Source organism: Myiozetetes cayanensis, unplaced genomic scaffold (genome assembly GCF_022539395.1).
Source record: "Myiozetetes cayanensis isolate MyiCay16 unplaced genomic scaffold, myiCay2020 scf3, whole genome shotgun sequence".
Classification (NCBI taxonomy): Eukaryota; Metazoa; Chordata; class Aves; order Passeriformes; family Tyrannidae; genus Myiozetetes; species Myiozetetes cayanensis.
The window spans coordinates 49,057,749-49,079,163 of record NW_026087521.1 but is presented as its reverse complement, the minus strand read 5'-3'; the positions used below and the strand labels follow the sequence as shown (position 1 = coordinate 49,079,163).

At 40.5% G+C, this 21,415-nt stretch overlaps 1 protein-coding gene across 3 annotated transcripts in view; it reads right to left on the bottom strand.

Moving 5' to 3' along the window:
* The window catches only part of IFT56 (intraflagellar transport 56), a 46,127-nt gene extending 25,100 nt beyond the window's left edge, over positions 1-21,027 (bottom strand). For all 3 annotated transcript variants that reach the window (XR_007630083.1, XM_050325295.1, XM_050325297.1), the window contains exons 1-7: positions 20,928-21,027; positions 20,672-20,809; positions 20,263-20,355; positions 12,949-13,063; positions 3,550-3,599; positions 1,781-1,926; positions 349-520 (exon numbers count right to left, since the gene is read on the bottom strand). Coding sequence is in view for 2 of the 3 variants with exons in the window: in XM_050325295.1 (XP_050181252.1) it covers positions 349-520; positions 1,781-1,926; positions 3,550-3,599; positions 12,949-13,063; positions 20,263-20,355; positions 20,672-20,809; positions 20,928-20,930 (717 nt within the window). In the remaining variant the exon portion in view is untranslated. The remainder of the gene's footprint in view (positions 1-348; positions 521-1,780; positions 1,927-3,549; positions 3,600-12,948; positions 13,064-20,262; positions 20,356-20,671; positions 20,810-20,927) is intronic.
* Between the last annotated feature and the right edge of the window lie 388 nt (positions 21,028-21,415).

Below are 21,415 nucleotides of genomic sequence, written 5' to 3'. Positions count from 1 at the left end.
GGAGCTTCAAATGAGCTCCAAAATTGACAGAAATATATTTCCACCAGCACTGGGCCACTGGAAGATTTGGCTTTCCCACTTCTTTGTGATAATTTTAGAAACTGGATAATACGTATAAACACAAGATCAAAAGTGAACTGGGAAAATGGTAAGACCACTGTGCACACATATGGATGGATGGGTTAATACCAGGGAAACTGAAATAGGTGACATTCCTAAAAGAAGGATGCAATGACAAGATAAAGGCCATTATAAACATTACTGATTAAGACAGATAACAAGGAAAAGAAACATGTATGGATTCTTAAACTAAAATAAAGGTGAATTGAGGGACCGTCCAACAGATACCTCAGCAGCCTTCCCATTGTAAAGTCGGAAATGGTTACAAGCCTTAAGGTTAAGAGCAATGGTGCTGTCAGGAACTTGCTGAAGATAAACAGCTAGCACTTCCTGTGATATATCATAGTAATCCAGTTTGTAATAGCATAGGGCAACATATACATTCAGAGCCAGGTATTCCCTGCAGGAAAGAGGATTAAAGAGAACATTTAAATCCCAGCAGATAGTTTATCATTTCCCATTACAGAGCATTAAAACCAGTAATAAAGCTCTCACATGTCTATACGTATTTTACAAGCACATAAAAACTGGGGTTTCTGAGAAATGCTTAGAGCTTCTCTAGTTTGTTAGCTAAGACTGCACACGTCCAGATTCACATTATTTTTTTTTCCCACAGCAGTTACTGCAGTTTTTAAGTATTATCTACAAAACTTTTCATTTGCAAATCTGGGAAACGGTGGCAACTGCACAGAACATGCAGATTACAAATGCAGAACATGAGCATTGTATCTGGCCTGGCAGAACAGGATTTTCTAAGCAACACATGCAAAGACATTTAATATGTGCATAAAAGTTTGCACCAAGTACAATTATTTTAAAAAATCCTTGTCATTACAAGTTGTCAAGCCAGAAGAACTAGACAGAGAAATAAGAGAAGCATTTGTGGAAACTGTAAGTAAAAGGATAATTGTTATGAAGGTTACTCATTTAGCTTTGAGTGATTGCTTCTGCAGGACTTGGAAGTTAAAATCTCTTCCCAAGCATTACATGACATACTTATATACATTATGATGGATTTCTTTGAAATGTCCAAGAGGAGATACCACCAAAAGAGAGCTGTATTCTGGGACCGCAGTTTCTATTTTATTAAACAATACTTCTAGTCATTTAAGAATTCAATTTATTTCTTCCTAAACTGTGAATTAAAAATTTGCAGAACATGATAGGAAAACTCATCAACAAGTGTCATAGGGGAAAAACAGAAAAGGAAAGACTTTCAGACTTCAAGGAATGCAAGGAACTTTACATAAAACCCAACAACTGAACCATTCTTAGAAAGGCTAAGAGGTGAAGAAGTCAATAATTCAAGCAAGGATCACCAGACTGGTCATCAGAGGAGAAAAAAGAAAAAGACAAAGCAGTTACATAACCATGTATCATTTCAGAAGAAATAAGTAAAAAAATAAAAAAATGTCAGAATGAATTACACAATCGTAACACTAAAAGAAAACAACAGAGAGCAGACTTCTTTTTAAACATTCAGTCTTCAAACATACTTTGCAATGAACAAAAATCAAGGGGCTGCAACTGGTGTACATTTTGCAATGGGAAAGGGACATAGCAGTTGTGGAAAACGTCCACTTTCAGAAACCAAGAAACTATATGGAATTTAAATACCAACAATAGCACAGACACTGCAATAAGGCTTAGAGATACCCACCGATTCTTCAGTAGAATGCGCCTGTAGATATCAATTGCCTCTTGGTAGTGGGCCCGCAGGTAGTGGATAGATGCCAAGCTAAGCTGATCTTCTGTAACATCTTGCAGATTCTGGTGAGAGCTCATCAGTTTCTTTTCATCATTGAACTAAAAAGAGTGTGACACATCCTCAGATGAGTTCATCAAGAAAAATATTTTAATTAGCTAGATTAGTTTTGCTGGTAAACAGCAGGTGATTAATATCAAACATGCCAAAAAACTCTGTTACTTTAAAGTTAATTTGACCAGTGGAGAAAGCCAAACATTTAAGAAGGAGATCAGTTTGAACTGGATAAATGTTAGGCTAAAACTAAGCACACATTTTCCTTGAAAGTGAGATTTAAATATAATTAGATGTCACGTGCTTTGATGGATAAGAGGTAAAGAATTAATTATTTCACAGACGGAATTTCGCAACACAACATTTGACTGCTATTATTCAAGCCAGCAAAAATTCTGCTGTTTGTAGATCCAAATCAAATTTCCACGGATAGCAGAAAAACGCAAGACTTGCCAACGCATAAGCTCTAATTTTCACAAGACTTCTTTACGGTACTAACAAATTCTCTTTCACTGGCCCCTTAAAATTTCAGTTTAACTAAATGGTTTATTTTTAAAAACATTGCTGAATAGCACATAACACACACATACAAGATAAAAAACAGGGATTAAACATACACATTATATTTGTATTACAATAGTGAAGTTGTGGCTATTTACCTAAGCAGTCTACTTGAGTCGCTTGTTCCAGTGTTTCCCTTTGCTGGTTTTGCTGTTTCAACAATAATTATGAATTTCTCTTACACACAAATTCTAATCTTATGTATTTGTTTTCGTACCTACCATCTCAGTTTTCTTCAGCTTCTTTTCCTCCCTTTTTGAGCCAGTCACAAAATGATACTCCAGATAAAAGGCAAGATAAGTTGCTCAGCAGAACTAAAGGCAATGGGCTTCATAGTTTGATAAAGCCCTTTATTTCCAATGACTAACTAGATAAGAAGTTAATTCCTAGCTCATCACAGACATCTGTGCCAGTGCCACTATAAAAACAGTTTAAGATTTCTCTCTTAAAATTAAGAGAGATTTAAGTAAAGAGAATCTGACATCAAAGCTTAACATTCAGGATTTTTACTTTCTTTCAACTCAGTGTCCTCAGTAGCAAAATACTTGTTAAATATAACACAGGGTGGTACAAAACTTAAATTAAGGGAAGGTAGCTATGTGTGGTGAAACAGGCATTTAATTGTTGTTGAAATTAAAGTAAATTTCATGCTATTAACAATATGACTTCCTGGATACTGAATTACTTAGGAGGATCAGTAATAGCATACACACCATTTTGGTCAAATTGCCAAGTGTAAGAGAGCTGCAAGTTAGGAAAACTTGGTACACTTCCAAAAAAAAAAAAAATAGTGGCTTATACATTTCTGATTCTCTTAAGCTTTCAGGTTCCTTGTGATCAAAAATGTCATCAGGTTCCCATTGTATGACTTATGTGAAGTGTACTGGTAAGACTTTCCTTAGAAATATGCTGAGGGCATCTATTCTGAGATCATGTTTTCACACTTACTTTCTCCTCCACATTTTAATACAGGAGGGTGGTTATTGAAAATGTTTGTTCTTCTGCCACAACAGACGTTTTAATTATTCTGCCAGGTTGCCAGCATAAATTACACCTTACCAAATTGAAAAGAAAACAAACAAAGCATGAGTGAAGAAAAGACATCATACCTTATGTGCCAAGTGAAAGAGCAGACGGTTCTGGAGACTACTCTTCGGTGCTGAAAGGAAAATTCAGTAAGTATTGCTGTAAAGAACAACTCAGGATATCTATTTTTAACTCTCTTTCTCAACAGACATGAATGCACCCATATTCTTTCATTAAGTAGCCCAAGTACAGTCCTTCAATAAAAGCCTGTGCAGGTCATGCCTCAGGGCAGGTTCAACCAATATTAGAGTGGTTTAAAGGTCTTCCTCCTTCCTATCTTCTTTCTCTGACCGTTTCTTTTGAAAACCCTGTTGAAAATAATTTTTCATTGGCCTCTGTCATCCACAAAGCTTAAAACTTTTAGGAATCACACTATCATTTCCATGCAGGGATTTCTGGATAATTCTCTGGGTTTTTTTTTATGACACACAAGTGCAACACCTTTTCAAAATAAAAAGCAGTACGAGATAAACTCACAATCAAGGCTCCTTCTATGATGTGTCACATTTGAAATAAGTTGTGATTTATAATTCCAGGAATCTTTTCAACTTCCAGTGTACTGAAAAACCCAGTGCTGCTAACATTTTGTTATGTATGCACCTTATATTATACTTTGAGACTAAGCTGAATATGAATCAGCAGTGCCCTGGCAGCCAGGAGGGCCAATTGTATCCTGAGGGGCATCAGGCAAACCATCACCAGGCAGTCGAGGGAGGGGTTTGTCCCGCTCTGCTCTGCATGGGGGCAGCCTCACCTTGAATACTGTGTGCAGTTTGGGGTACAATATAAAAAAGATATTAAGCTGTTTGAGAGTGTCCAAAGGAGGGGAATGAAGATGGTGAAGGGTCTTCAGGGGAAGCCGTATGAGGAGCAGCTGAGGTCACTTGGTCTGTTTCAGCCTGGAGGAGACCAGGGAGACCTCACTGCAGTTACAACTTCCTCGTGAGGGGAAAAGGAAGGGCAGGCGCTGATCTCTTCTCTGTAGTGACCAGTGACAGGACCTGAGGGAATGGCCTAAAGTTTTGTCTGAGGAGGTATAGGTTGGATATTAGAAAGAGTTTCTTGCCCCAGAGGGTGGTTGGGCACTGGAACGGGCTCCCCAGGGAAGTGACCACAGCACCAAGACTGACAGAGTTCAAGAAGTGCTTGGACAATAGTCCGGCACGTGGTGTGACTCTCCGGGATGGTCCTGTGCAGGGCTAAGGGTTGGACTCGATGATCCTTGTGGATCCCTTCCAACTCAGCATATTCCATGATTATGTGATTCTAATATTTCTCCTGTCTTTAGGGAAAAAAAGGCACACAAAAGAATCCTACAGTCAAAGTAGATAAGACTCAAAATAAGATAGGGTGAGACATTTAAAGGAGATACCTCCTTTCTGAAGCCAGTAAAGTTCATGAAATTTCTCACTCCAGTAGGATTAGGAATTCCATTAAACTCACTCCATATGACAAAAATTGTTAACTGAAGAGCTTTAAGTCACTAGAGCCTTTTGCTTCACTGAGAGCGACAAATGTCCTCATCCATCAGAGCTATTAATTTCTTTTGTAAGCAATCTCCCAAAAATCCTTCCCTTGTTTCCTGTATTTTTTTTAGCCTACTCAGTTAATGAGCACTCTCATTCCGGCTCAGACCAACCAGCTGGCAACCTATGTTCCACAGAAAGGGTGTACATGGAATCTTTACAAAAAGCAGAATTACTTACTGTGTTCATAAGGCCAGGAAAGTGCAGAGTTAGCAAAGCAATTGCCTGTAACACAAGGCTATAATTCTTCTGAAGTCCTAAACCATGAAAGAGGGCTCAAACCACCAAACCCTCTTTCCCCCCCCTTTAAGATGGAATTTTTTTTTCTAAGCAATTTAGGGAGAGACTTCCAGACTTCTTACTCTTTCTCCACATAGTAAGTAAACTTTGTAAAACAGCAGACAATGCCAAAACCCAGGCCATTCTAATCAGATTGGCAGTGTAGGGCTGCCCATCTATTTTAACCGGTAAAGCAATTATTTCTCCCCTTTCCTCTTTCCCAAGCTGTGTTATTTAAGCAAAATAGAAAAAAGAGGACAATTAATTGTGTCTTTAAAGAGCTGCTAAAGCAGAAAAGTCCCAAAATACAAAGGCGGTATGAGAGCATTCTCACAAAACATCTTGTAAGATACTTCTAACAGAGCACCAAGTTATTAAGAAGCTAAATGGTCTTCAGGCTAGGATATATGTGGAAATTCTCACTAGCCTAATTGTTATAGAACAGAAAGTTTTTATGACCCATAATCAATATTGTATAGGCAGCAGGAGCAGTATAACTGACATGATGGTATTGATATTTCATCCACTGAGTTAGAAAGTGAGAGTACATTAATTTAAATGCAAATTCTTCACTCCTCATGTGCCCCAGCTTTAACTGATATGTTTTAATATCAAAATTTAGAAGGGTTGCACATGGACTCCACATGTGCTTTTGTGTGAAACTTAAACCACAGCCATCCTTTACAATTCAAAACATTTGGTCATCAAAGATTCCAAAAATACAAGCAGGACAGATTGTGGGATTTACACTGAAAATAATATATTGTATAATCACAGTACTATGAATAAAGACACCAGTGTTCCTCTTTTGAGTAGCTTTTCCTTTTTTTTTCTTTTGAGTGGGTTGTAGCATTAATTTCACTGTGAAAATGGTCACTTGCAAGCAATACTCCCTCAAGAACCTAAACCAAGGAATTCTTGTTTCACCAGTCAACCAATGACTGCAGGCTGCCTTTGTAAACCTGGCATCTGATCTGACATCAAAATTATTATTTACTTCTTAGCAAAAGCTGGAGGGTTATACCATGTTATTTACACCTAAAAACAGGCAAAAGATGAAATCTGAGTTTTGATGGTGTGCATGGATATACGAAAGGAGGAAAAAATGTCCCGTTTCATAAGATATTATATGATACTGTCTATCTGATATTCTTTAAAATAAGATGCTTAAAACCCCCCACAAATACAGCCCTGCCAATAGAGTAAGCAGAAATATGGAGACATTCAATATCAGCAGTTTCTTTTCTCTCAGTGCCAAATGCATTTTCTGAGGAAGACAAGGAAACATACGGACATACGAAAAAGGACAGATTAGTTTCCAGAAGAATGTGGTTATGAATACTGGATAAAGATGTTGTCAGTCACTGGAGCAGGAAGTGATACAACTGCCTCATCAGACATAATGATTTTTAAGGGACATTAGGCTTGTTCTTTTATTACTCTCTGCTGCTACAGAATTTTATTGTCACTGATCTATTAATGCTACAACGAAGCACAATCTTCTTTTTCTGTTCTACTTTTTCAAAACAATGACTGTACTTTTTTTTTTTTTTAAATCAGTAGTAAGCAATCTAGGGGTCATAACAAACATGATAACAACGCTGCGTGGCAACAAACTGGACCCTGCTCCAGGTCTAGTACTGACCTTGTGCTGAAGCACTGAGGTAGCTGAACAGAATATATCTCTTTCCATCTATGAAACACACCGATACTCCTGCACTAGAATTTTTGTCATGATCAGTGCTGTTTTAACAGGCGCTAAAGTCATAGCTATTAAGGGTCTTAAAGATGTTCTGTATATTTTTATGTACTGACACTGACCAGCACCTAGTGAAATATTTGTTAAAATATAATAAACAGCTACAATAAGAATGAAGACAATTATCTTCACAAATTATTAAACATTAAGTTAAACTCACTGGAAATGGCAGCTCAGACTCTTGATGGGTTCCATATTGCTGCCTCAGGCAGTAAAAATATGATGAAATAGAGTCATGGACAGTGTGGCATTGGTGCCCTTACATGAGAGAGTACAAGGCAATGCTGGTCACGCATCCAGCATTAACAAATCCCATCTAACAGACATAATACATATGCTATAGCAGGACTTCACACATCAACAGGCACAGAATACACCTTAAACACAGAGCAGGAACTGGCAGGAATGGAGCAGGGCTGAGAAGGCTCCATCCTGACAGTACAAAATATTACCAGAGTAAACCTTGTTCTCCTGTCCCTGAAAAACAACGCCCTGCTCACCTGAAAACCGTAGCTGAATGAAGCCCTCCATGGCTCAAAACCAGTTTCACTGGTGGAGAGAAAACGCGAGGGAGTGGGAAAAATGTTCAAAAAAACCCGTGGTCCAGCAGTGAGGTTCACACTTACACACACTTGAATAGCTCAACAGTTCAGAATTTTCTTGAATGAAATTTACAGAGGACATTCATTAAAATTTTCCCATTCCCACAATACTTAAAAGGTGTTCAGCTGTGTTCAGTTACTTACAGTATATACACATTTCACAGCAGTCACGCCTAAGCACAATAAGTTAAAGATCATCAACGTATATATTTCTGGTATGTAGCTTTCACTATATTTTAAAAAACAAAACAAGGAAACAAGGTTAGTGGCTTTTAAAGTTTAAATATGTGATATTTTCACTTGTGCACTTTGAAAGTTCCATATATGAAACTTCTGGTTCAAAACCACAGCTAAAATGCACTGAAAATAACTACTGTTCTCAAGAAATACAGCACAAGCAGCAAGGAGATAATTTTGCACGTAGGTGAACACGCAATCCTAAGTAATAGAAAACACAGTAACTTTTCCATGCCCACTTGTATCTGCATATTTTCACTGGTGACAACTATCTGACACCTGGTAAACATTACTACATGCATAAGCAAAACTAGTTTGGAAAATGTCATTGTTCTTGCTAACCCATCTCTGTTATGCTTTTGTACAATATTGCTCCTTCCAGTATAGGCTGTAAAATGAGCAGTTCCCTGTTCAGTTAAATCACATTCAGATCTGACACATGCAGAGTTGTGAAGAAGTAAAGCAATTACAAAGCTTATTCCATCAAAAATCAGGAGGGGTGAAAAAAACCCCAACTTTAAAGACTGCTTCAACAATACAACCCTGTCTGTGCATGAATCTTAAATTTAATTGTACAATTCCATTTATCCTAAAAAGACTGTTTTTCATAACAGACTTAACTGCAGCCCCACTTATGTGCACATTTTGTGGTTTAAAAGAACACTTTTAGTTCTTATGCCTTTCTCAATGCAGTGCAAGCCAACAGCTTCTGAGAGCACTATGCAGACTTCTAAACACTTGGATCAGTTGCCAGGATCATGGTCCCAGTCTGTAAGGCTGAGTTTCTGTTCTTTGGCCTTTGCAAGGCACAGGAACCATGAGTGCAAGAGAAGAGTGTCAGCTTCTGTAATTAAAAAAATAGTAACTTGTTATAATTATTATTAATTATTAAGCCAAGATGAATACTTTCAGCCTCATTCTCTCACAACTAGATGGGCTACCACACAGCATGGAAAACATATGTGCAGCCAACGTATGAGAGCACAGATGCAAAAGGAGTAAACAAAGCATCACTTGGCAGCTTCACTATGGGATGACTGTGAAACAACAGTAGCTGACTTGGAAATAACTCTGCCTTCACCTCAGAAGCAGGAACATTAGTAACTGTAATGTAAGCAGACAGCAGGGAGAAGCCAGAAATATCTGATAGGAATTTGGAAGAAAGCCTAGAAGAGGTAAAATACAACAGTAATGAAAAACCTCCAAGGAGGAATTTTTCTTTATTGCCTTTTTGCTTTACTTCTTAGGTTATATTTGCAGTAATTCTTTTTTTATATATATATATATATTCTTTTTATATATGTATTCTTTTGATATACAGATTTATTCTTTCTTAAGAGAATCATAGGATCACAAAATGGCTTGTGTTGGAAGGGACCTTGAAGATCACCTGGTTCCAACCCCCCTGCTGTGGGCAGGGACACCTTCCACTAGATCAGGTTGCTCAAGGTCCCGTTCAACCTGGCCTTAAACACTTCTAGGAATGGGACATCCACAACTTCTCTGGGCAACCTGTTCCAGTGCCTCACCACCCTCACAGTAAAGAGTTTCTTCCTAATATCTAATCTAAACCTACCATCTTTCAGTTAAAAGCCATTCCTCCTTGTCTTGTTAACAGTCTCTCATGCTCTCTTGTAAACCCCCTCAAGGTACAGGAAGGCTGCTATAAGGTCTCCCTGAAGCCTTCTGTTCTCCAGGCTGAACAAATCCCTATTCTTTCAGCCTTTCTTCCTTGCAGGAGTGATGCTCCATCCCTCTGATCAAGTTGGTGGCTCTCCCCTGGACCTGCTCCAACAGATCCATGTCCTTCCTGTGCTGGGGACCCCAGAGCTGGATGCAGCACTGCAGGTGGGGTCTCACCAGGGCAGAGTAGGGGGGCAGAACCCCCTCTTTCGACCTGCTGCCCAGGCTGCTTCTGATGCATCCCAGGATCCACTTGGCTTTCCGGGCTGTGAGCTCACATTGCTGGGTCATGTCCAGCCTCTCATCCACCAGCACGCCCAAGTCCTTGGGGTGCTCTCGATCTGTTCATCCCAGAGTCTGGATTGATACTGGGGGTTTTCCCCACCCAGGTGGGCCCACTTTCTGAGCTTGTCCAGATCCTCCTGGATGTCATCCAGTCCTTCAGGTATGTCACTGCACTGCTCAGCTTGGTGTCATCTGCAAACTTGCTGAGGGTGCACTCGATCCCCGTGTCACTAATGAAGATATTAAATAACTCCTGGTCCCACTATGGACCCCTGAGCGATACCACTGGTCAGTGGTGCCTGTTGGGACTCTGAGCCATTGACCATTATCTTTTGGATGTGACCATCCAACCAATTCCTAATCCACCGATCAAATTCACCCCTCTCCAATTTAGAGGGAACGATGTTCTGTGGAACCATTTCAAAAGCTTTGCAAAAGTCCAGAGGGATGACACCCGTAGCCCTTTCCTTACCCACTGATGTGGTCACTCCATCATCGAAAGTCAGGCAGGACTTGCCCTTGGTGAAGCCCTGCTGGCTGTCCCAAATCACCATGAACTTTTAATTAAGTAATGACAAGCTAAGAGAACAGTTCACATCTGTTATAAAATAAACACAAAACTTTGATCCACAAGAGATTGTGGACTATAAAGGCAATAACTACCTCATGGCTTTTAACAATAATCTCCTAATTTTCAAGTGTCCTGCATCTTTTTCCTCAGATGGTTAATAATAATTTTCTTAAGTAACAGCAACAGTACATGGCAAGAAGGAATTTGATTTGATTTCTAGATATTTACATGTTTGTGTGGAAAATCTATTCCAGAAAGCTAGCTGACATTTATGTTCCCTTTCACACAGAGATTCTATTACTGCAGAAATTTAGAATTATAGCTGAAACTAAATTAGTTCTCCTTAATTTGTTTTAGCACTATGCTACTTTCAGGGGCTTAGCATAACTGCAGCAATAAACGGCACATAGTATACAAGAATTCAGATAAAATAATCCCAAAGCAGCAATGGTAAGCAGCCTAACATTAACACCACCTACGATTTTTCAGCAGTGTTCAAGGCAGCATTGGATAAATGGTGTTCTTTTAAAGACTTCACCTGTTGTGTTAATACTGAAGGAAATATTTTGCTTCTTCGCAAAACCATAGAAGAGACCACAAGATGATATGGCCTCAGTTGTCAATAATGTATTATGAACAGCCATCATTGATGCAATCCTAAGATGTTAAAAAAACCCGTAAAACAAGATCCAACTTCAACAAAAATAAAATGGTTCAAACTCAATACAGGAAAGACTGAAGTGACAGGAGTGGAAAGGGGAATATACCACACTTGGAAGCTTTCAGTGGAAAAAGGACAAGTGTTACAAATCTTCAGCTATGACTTCTAACCACCAAGCTTAAGTAGTCAGAAATCATCAGTATTACAGCACTCACAAGAAAGGTTTAGCACTTCATTATAAAAACTGGGACGCTGTTCCTTCTTAAACAATTAAATAAAATCAGGAGCTGAGAGAACTAATGTGAGCACTCAGTTATTTTCTGTTCCCTCCCTTAGCTACACTCCCTGTGTCTTGCACTCCTTTCTTGATATTCCTGCCCTTGCCTCCAGCACCCAAGTACCACTAACTTACCCCCTACCCTGCCACTCACCAGGCTACCATTAACTAATCTGAAGGGGTATGCAAAAATTAACCTTCCCTATCTCATAGCTCACAGTTAATCAAGCTGCACACCCAGCTGTGTATATGCCATCTCCAGTATGGATTACTGTAATTCACATGACGTGAAGCTGATGACAATGACTCCAGCTGGTACAGGATGCAGCTGCTTGCTTCCTCCATGGTTTAGGTCACAGTGACACGTCGAGCTCTACTGCCCATTGATTTTTACATTTCACTTCAAGTCCTAAATTGCAATCTCCAAAGCTCAAATTTTTGGTACATTAAAGATTAAATTACTTGTGAATGCTAGAAATTTGCACACCTCTTGAACAATACAAATCACAAAGCTCTGCATGAGATTTTTTTATAGTTGGAAACAAAACATTTCCAGTTGTGTGATCTGAGCTCAGCATGAGCTCAGTCCTCTTTCTGATGATTTTAAAAAGATATGAGAATCTAATTATTTGTAAAAAATACTACAAAGCTGTCCTTTTGCATGGTTCTCCTTCACAGCAGAAGAAAGTACATATTATTCCCTCTCTATTTTCAGCCCAAGACAAGAAGACTAATGAAAGAAAGGAAAAAAACCCATAGTTCAATAAGAGTTTTATCCTAAAAAGGCAAGACTCAGAAGTTGACTGAGATATCACTCCTATTAACTCTACTTAGAAAGCACTGAGATACTATGGTTATGGGAAACAACATAAATCACAAAGATACATAAAAAGCGATGGGCAACAAAATTAAACTACAGAAACATTTTGAGGCAGTAAAAATTGCCTTGGAATCTAAATTCCATTCTTTTAAATGATCCCATGCAAGTTCAGATAAAGTAGAATTGTAATAATGTGACTGCAGTGAACTCCATGCCTTGAAGAATCAGATACGTAGTATCCGACTTTTAAGGCAAAAAGACCACCCACTAAGTCACTCGAACTATGTAAACAGAGATCTTGTCCACGTCAGGGAGAATGCCGTATTCCCTCAGATGCTTATTTTTTGATAATTTCACTAACCTAATTTGCTTCATCTGCACTGGCTCAGAGACACACAATCAGTCAAAAGAAAAGTAACCTTTGTTGCTAGTTGGTGTGTGCTGGGATTTGTATTTAGAAATTAGTAAGAGGAATGATTTTCCAGAGGCTTCTTTCAGTTCCAGCTGCTCCACATGCCCAAGGTAAGGAAGCAAACTACATCACAACTGTCTTGGTAAAAGAAAGTTAGAAAACCAAGTCCCCAGCAAAAACCCAAACCCAAAAAACTTTGGTTGCACGGATCCTTTATTTCTATGAAAGTAAGGCATTGCATACTTTCTCTGGAAATCACTTTCAGTTCGAGACAATAAGCAGTTCTTTCCAACAGAGACAGACATCTCACCTTTCAAAGCTGCTTGTTCTGCTTGCGTGTACATCCCCAGAAAGAAGTACGTACAGGCAAGGTTCACCCAAACATCTGGATTGCAAGTTGGTTGTTTGGTTAAGGCTTCATATTCCTGCAACAGAAGAGAGGGTCGATCTTCAAAAAATGTGTAATAGCACATGTTTTTATTAAATATCATTCTTTATTCTTTATTGAGATCAAACAACTTATTCAGAAGTTCACTGAAGTTCTTACAGCAAAACTATTACATCTTAAACCTAAGATATGTCCTTAACTCTTTTTTGTTTACAGCAATATAACAGACAACAGGGACAAGCAGTGCTATAAACCTCCATTGTGTGAACAGGACTCCTGTCAATACTGAAGTTAGAGAGATATAAAAAATATTTATATTGTAAATATATTGCTTACATTTATAAAACCCAATATATATATAAGTTATAAAGACATCAATATAACCAACTTTTCTTCAGTTGCTTCTAATGCTTTCCAAAGTTCTCCTCCAGTCAAAGCCTGGGAGCCATAAACACCAGGGAAATCTCTTTGTGAATATTTACTGGAGTAAGTGTTAAACAGGTTTTTGTAAAACCTATAGGTAGTGTCTTATTGTATATTTAACCTGTGGACTCCAAGGTGTGTACTAAATCTGAGGCTGTGCAATATAATACCTCAATTGCAGGAAGAAAATTTGTTTTGGTATTATTAACAACTAAAATAAATATTTTTAAATAATTTTTATTTAATATTTATCTCCTCCTTTTTTTATTTTCTATTTTTGTGTATGTTTTATAGTTACATATTAGTACAACAGTTCACGTATGTAATTTATAAATGTATAGGTGTTTGGGGGTGTATAGATCGGGGGGGTGTGCTCAAAAATTTTTTATTGATAGGGATGCATGAACAGAGTTGTTTGGAGACCCCTGCATTAAACCACAAGCCTAGAAGTTGGTACAGGGCAAATTCAAGATTTCATTATAAAGATTAGTAAATTATAGTAAATATTACTAAATTGTGCCTAACTTTACCATTTCCCATTTTAAGATTTACAGCCAACAGCTATAGAAAGCCACTAGATACCACATTCTGATATTTCTTGCACATCCACATTCATTCCAGATATTCCACAGAATATTGTGAGTTGGAAGACACCAGCAAGGATCAAGTCCAACTCTTAAGGGAATAACCTGCACAGGGATTGAACACACGACCTTGCTGTTATTAGCACCGTGCTCTGACCAACTGAGCTAATCTCAGGTACATATCCTTTAATACTGCCACATAAACTGCTTAGTTTCCTGTTATTTGTGAAACAGCAAAAACTTAACAGATCAATCTTTCAATCTACTTTTTTTAAACAAAAAAAATTTTGCAGCTACTAAACAATGACATTCCTAAAGATAAACATCTTTGCTCAGTGTAACAACAGGTACTAAAAACAGAAGTGGGGAAATCTCTCAATGCCATTTTTTTCCCTCTGTCACTTTCTGATAATTTATTAGGAAGAACCTAAAGTGAAAGTGCCTGATGCTGGTGCTCCTGCTCTCCATCCATCCACATCCAAGAGGTAACACAAAGCAAAGCAGGCAGAGTCACACAATGTTCTCAAAAGACCTGCTGAAACGATGTCATCCACATACTCCCAATTACCACCAGCCTCTCATCCCTCTCAGCAACACAACCCCTTGCTGAGTCTGTACTTGTCCTCCAAACATATGAATTGGAATTTCCCTCTGCCTAGAGAGAGTTTAGCAGATTGAGCCACTGGCAGTGAGAGACTTCTTACCTCTATGAAAAAAAGACAGATAGATATATATATGCATATGTATATGCACACAGCACTAGATAAATAAGCCATGCCCAAAGGACAGTGAATCCCAAGAACAGAAATATGCTGACAACAATAAAGTTTATAGTTTGCAAGGAAAAAGAATTTTTTTTCAGTTGCTAAGTGAAAGTAAACTGTACTCCCAAACAGAGAAGGTATGGGCAAGGAATGCCCTTAAAAGACAGCTCAGTCTTGCTGGTACTTCAGGGACTAGCTATCCAACAATATTTCAAATAAATAAATAAATTTTAAAAACCAGTTATAATAATAGAAAACTTTTACATAGAGGCCAACCTTTCCCACTGAGGCCAGTTTAATCTTGACATAGGTCTGTCATGGAGCTCTGAGAGATAGGCCACTGCTGTTTATTGGGACCATCTGGAATCTTTCAAAATCCATTCAGATTAAACGCACCCAAAGGTCTCTTTCAGGCTAGGGCTTCAGGCAGATTAATTAGAAAAGACAAAGTGCATAAACACAAATCAAGTTCTGGCTTGGCCATTCAAAGCAAGCAGTAACTAAAGAGTGCTCGAGCTGTACCAACATGGATCTATAGAAACACAGAAAATCAAAATTAGGACTATTAGTGCTCCTTATCCTGTAGTTCTGAGCATTGCGTCCAGACTCTCTGCTCTTGCCCCTTTCCTCACTGAAATGCATTCAACATCAGTGGCTCAAAGACTACCTCACAAGGGCTTTTCCCCCTCCTCTCCAAATTAACCAACAAAACCAAACTAAATACTCTGAAAGCCTTCCTAACAGCCAGCCTTGTGGCATACTATTGCCATCCAGGAGTATAACTTCTTGCTATTCACCCTGCTCCACCTCATCCCCCTGTCATGAACACATGCGATTTTCCTCAAAAGCAGTCTGCCAGGATGATTGCCTACAACTACAGACACAACGCTGAGGCCATCTCAGTGCCCTTATTACTTGTCTGGATTCTCCAACCCTATAAACACAGATCCTGAAAAGCCAATAAACAGGCCATCTATACAGGTGCCTCACAAGTGCTCAAAGGAGGTGTGGAGATACCCACCATAACCTGGCTAGAGCCATAATAGAGAAGCCTAGAGAACTCCCAGAGCTAAAAATCCATTTTCTAATTTCCAGCTTCAGTTGTCAGTAACTTGAATATACCTGTATTATACCACTTCCCACAGAAGTACTCAAGCAAGACCAGATACTGCTCATGGATAAATCATTACCCTAGTATGGTCCTGTTCCTTCCATGAGTTACTATCTGACTGAAATTATCCTTAGCAAAGTCAGGGTGGCAATAGGTCTTGTACATTGAAGAGGTGGAATGGTTCCTACTTCTCTGCTAGAAGGGAGGTGGCAGACTGGAGAGTCTGTCTGCATGTAGTTTGTGAGATTTTGACAGAAACAGTGCATTGAAGGCTCTGGCCCAGGGATCATGCTTTGCTCTCATGTGTGCAGCTGAGGGCCAAAATGGCATTACCATGCCCAACAGCTGTACCATGCCAGAATCCTGTGTGCCTAAAGCCCAGTCAGAGGGTGCAGACTGCAAATGTGAAATTTGTTCTTGAATCCAACCAAGCAGTGCACCTGCCCTTCCCAATTCCTCTCCTAAATTTTAAATACCGCAAATATATGTATATCATATAGATATAATAATACCCTCCCTTTCCTCGGCCCCAGCTGCTTCAATTTACCAGATCAGGCAGCTTAGAAACAGAATCATTGGACTGATGCTCTGATTCTGGTCCTTGGGTGACAGTGGGGAATTTTTCAGGAAAGGTTTAAGATTAGAGCTATGAACAAGTCATGGCAGAAAGGCAGGTGGGGTTTTCCCCATTAGGGACAATAGATGTGGAAGACTCCAGAAAACTAGATGCTGCCATCCACTAGGGAAGCTCTGGTTGCCATGTGATGCCAGGAAGACACAAGCCACTCAGTGTTAGTAAAAATAAGTTTGTCAGTAAAGAAAGTTAGTCAGTCCTCAGGGAAGGGCTGCACTGTGACTGCTGGAAGAGTCAAGCCCAGCGCAATGTGTAAACTGGTGTACGGCAGTAGGAATGATCCCACCAGACCAGTGTCAGTGGCATAACCTTTCAGAAAGGCATCTACTATTAAGGACGGGAAAGCGTGACCCTCATGAAGCTGATGTTAGTGCTCTACTTAGAGCATACTTGACTGTTTTTTGTGTGCCTGTGGTAAGAGAATGTGAATTCTCTCACATGAATGTGACAGAGATTTTGCTGTCATGCTCTCTGGAAATATTCTTGGAGCTGAAAGTCTGTGTGTTTTTCACTTTTCCCCATTTCTCCCAGTGATGTATGATGGCCACCTCACCCCAATTCCCAAGCTTGTCCAAAAGTTGCTATGCAACCAACACTGCGAAAGTATCATTATAAATGAAAGGATTGAACATCATAATATCTGAAGACCCTCATAGGCACCCCATAGGTATATGGACTACAAACCATGAACTGTGAATGTAGTGACACAGACTGTGTGCTGTCACCAGAAGGCACACATAGGAGAGTGAATCATTTAGATTGTGTGCAATGTCATTCTGGAGAATTCTACAGAATCTTCGACCCATAGTATTTTATTTACAGTGCTCTTGGCACTCCCTAAAGAACGCTCCAAGATCTCAAGGATATAGATAATCAAGGAATTTGCCCTTGAGAATATAGCAACAGTGCCTTTGTAAGGCAGCAGAGGAGATGCAGCATTATACTTCAACCTTGAAGCTGATAAGTGAAAGGCAGTTCCATCTCCACAGTCAGTGAAGTGATTCCTGCCGGTTTAGGAATTACAGCTACAATGTTCAGTCTCCAAAGAAACTAGGCTGAGATGCACCGGCTCATTTCCCACACGTGACCACAAAAATAAGAGAGCTATCAGGACTCATAACTGTGCCAAAAATCAATCTAAAATCTGAAAAGATAGGCCCTGTGATTTCTCGCTTAAAACACCCATATCCAGAAACTTAAAACAATCCACAAACCATTGAGATAAACCTTTTATTGTCCCTACTTGGGCAGAGGAACGGGAAAAATGGGAAAAAGACGACTACGTTGCAGTTTTTAAAAGCCTGAATCAACAGCATCACCTAGTGGTCAATCAAACACCACATGCAAAAACCAACTAAAAAACAATTTAAAAAAAAGCTGTTGCTTTCTCATTGAAGGAAACATATAAAATCTACTCTGGCTCTAAAAGTATCTACTGGACATTTCAAAGAGCAGAATTTATTTCAAAATTTATTTTCAATTTATTTCTAAGAAATTGCAAGCTATTTTTCTTTGTACACAAATATTTTTGTTTAAAAAACGTTCACTCCATATTAATACCTAATGCCTAAATATAAATTAACTACATCAACTGATTGTTACATTCATAATCTTTAAATTCCACAAATTTAAACATGAATATTAATTTACCATTAGGTCCTGTACTACTATTCTATATTCTATACTGTCAATTTAATTCACGGAGCATCTCTAACATCTTGAATGGATGTTTCCTCTTCAATTTTTGAAGGGCAGAGTGCCTTGTGAACTTACTAGGAAGTTTTAGAGTTTTCACCTCATGTATGCATCTTGTGCACATGACCACATATTACTATAGCTAAACACTTCATTTTATCTAAGAGTAAATATCATCATTGTTCTATAATCTATTTATTTTCTTTTATCTTCTTTTTTTAATACTCTAAATTATCATCTGCTTTTCATATTTTTTCAGGGTGAAGCAAATTAAAAGACTGCAGAACCAGTTATACTTCACTTATACCTCAGTGATTTGTGATGGAGACGTCCCCCAGCTGACCCTGACAGAAACCAATAAGCCTTAAACAGTGCAATACAGCATTGTATGGACCCAAAAATTCACACCTCTAGCAACAGCGCAACAGAGACAAACAATACTCAGGCAGACTGAGTTGTTTTCAAATCTTCACTAGTTATATGCAGCTTTGTGGATATCACCACACCACTCCCTGTTTTGGTGTGCACACCAATTCCAGCCCTCAGAGGAACAGAGCAAGGCAGACAACAAAAATTCATTAATATTTCTACAGAGAAACTTGCTGGGACAGACTGAGTTTCATGGGAGATGTAACAGGACACAAGAGAAAGAAAGAACTGCTTACGGACTCACTCGCTGAAAGAGACATGGCAGAATTGTATTATGCAATTATGCATATTATGCAATTAAATGTATGCATATTTGAATAGTCAACATGTATTTTAGTGACATAGCTTTTGGAGAATAAGAATGTCTCATTTATTTGATTTATCTAACACAAGAAAACATAGAGAAGAGCAATAAAGTACATTAAAGAATCACAGAATCAAATAGGTTGGAAAAGACCTCTGAGATCATTGAGTCCAACCTATGACCAAACACCACCATGTCAACTAGACCATGGCACTCAGTGCCACATTCAATCTTTTCTTAAAACACCTCCAGGGACCATGACTCCATGGGTAGCCCATTCCAATGCTCAGTCACTCTTTCTGTGAAGAAATTCTTCCTAAAGTCCAACCTAAACCTCCCCTGGTGCAGCTAAAGACTGCATCCTCTTGTCTTATTGCTCATTGCCTGGCTGCAACCTCCTTTCAGGTAGTTGAAGAGAGTGATGAGGTCTCCTCTGAGCCTCCTCTTCTCAAGGCCCAGCTCCCTCAGCTCTCCTCATAGAATATGTGCTCCAGACCCTTCACCAGCCTTGATGCCCTTCTCTTGGACTCACTCCAGCACCTCAATATCCTTCCTGAACAGAGGGACCCAGAACTGGACACAGCACTCCAGGTGCAGCCTCACCAGTGCTGAGTACAGGGGAAGGATCACTGCCCTGGTCCTGCTGCCACACAGTTCTTGATGCAGGCCAGGAGGCCATTGGCCTTCTTGGCCACCTGGGCACACTGCTGGCTCATGTTCAGCTTCCTGTCAATCCAAACTCCCAGGTCCCTTTCTGCCTGGCTGCTCTCCAGCCACTCTGTGCCCAGCCTGTAGCGCTGCAGGGGGATGTTGTGGCTTTCGAAGTGCAGGACTCGGCACCTGGCCTTGTTGAATCTCATACCATTTAACAGCCAGGGGCATCAACCTCTCAAGAAAGAATTTTTTCATGCATATCACAAATAAGCTTCACAATGAAGACAAAATCATAACTAAATGTAAAAAATAAAACTGTGGAAAGCTAGCTGCAAAAGAGATGGAAGAATGGAAGATTTAGGACATTAATTATGACATACAAAAGGGCAAACTAGGCTACTGAGCCTAGTGTTAAATCACATAGTAGATAACTTTAAGAAAGTTCTATTTTCATAGGTAAATACCTTTTTTTTTTTCAATCTAAACTGCTTTCCACAGCATCTGCCTCATTACTGTACATTTGTACCTTAACTGGCTGGCAGAGCTGTTCTCTACTACAGACCATCTTCCTCCTGTTGTCGTCGCTTTATCACTACATTCCGATTTCCAACCTTGGTGAGCAGGACTTCCCCACTTACCTCCAGAGCTCTCTTGTAGTCACCCAAATGAAATGCGCAGTATCCAATCCAAAGGCTGGCATCCTCCTCCTGTTCGCCCACTTGCTGTTTAAACTTTGTAGAGAATAAAGAATGTAAGAATTTTGTCAGCTGCCACACAGTTTCTACAGCCCCACAGATAACCAAAGCAAATATATCGCGGATGGTTTGAGAGCTGTGGATGCTACTTTGGTGCATTTCTGAGGGCAGCAGCAGGCAGCCCTCTCAGGCCAAACCTGGCTCTGCGAAGCGAGGGGCCACAGCTGCCGCCGTAGGGCCCGAAGGGTGCGGGAGGAGGCGAGGGGGACGCGAGGCAGGGGAAGGGCTCCCCTCGCCCCGCAGCCCTGCAAGCATCGGCCTGGCAACGACGGTACCGCTCGGAGACCGTCACCTCCAGCAAGGCGATCGCGCCGGTAAAGTCCCTCTGGGCCAGGAGTTCTTCCAGCTGCGGCACCTCCTTCCCTTTCTTTCTTCGTTTGTCTCCCGGTGGCGGGGTACCCCCCACGGCCGGCTTGGCCCGGGAGAGCATCTGGGCAAAGAGCAGAGCGGAGCCGGGTCAGAGCGGGCCCTCGCTCGGCGGCGCTCCTCGCTCCCGCCCTCGCCGCCACCCTCCGCCTCCCGCCCCGCACCATCCCGCCGCCCCTCACCATCTTGCGGCCGGGCCCGCACTCCGCGCTCCCACGGCGGCGGCGTTGCCGGGGTAACGGCGGGGCGGCGGAAGGCGGCGGCGAGCAGGCGCCGGCTGCCCACCGGGTCCGCCCCCAGGGTTCCGCCTCCGCTGCGGCGGGCGGCCGTCCGGCAGCGCCCACGGCTCTGAGGGGCGGCCCCGCGGTCAGAACCGCGCTGGTTCCACCCCAGGGCTCCTGGGCTCTTCCTCTCCTGCCTTTGGTCCTTCTCTTGAACATCCGGGTCTCGCATTTGGGCTGCAAGAGAGCAATGCAACGCTACGGGCTTGGGGCAGAGCGGCTGGAAAGCCACTGGAGGTTTAGATCGGTTATTAGGAAAAAATTCTTCACTGGAAGGCTTGTTCAGACATTGGAACAGGTTCTGCAGGGGAGTGGTGGAATCACCATCCCTGCAGTGTTCTAAAGACGTGTAGATGTGGCACTTAGGGACATGGGTAACTGATGGACCT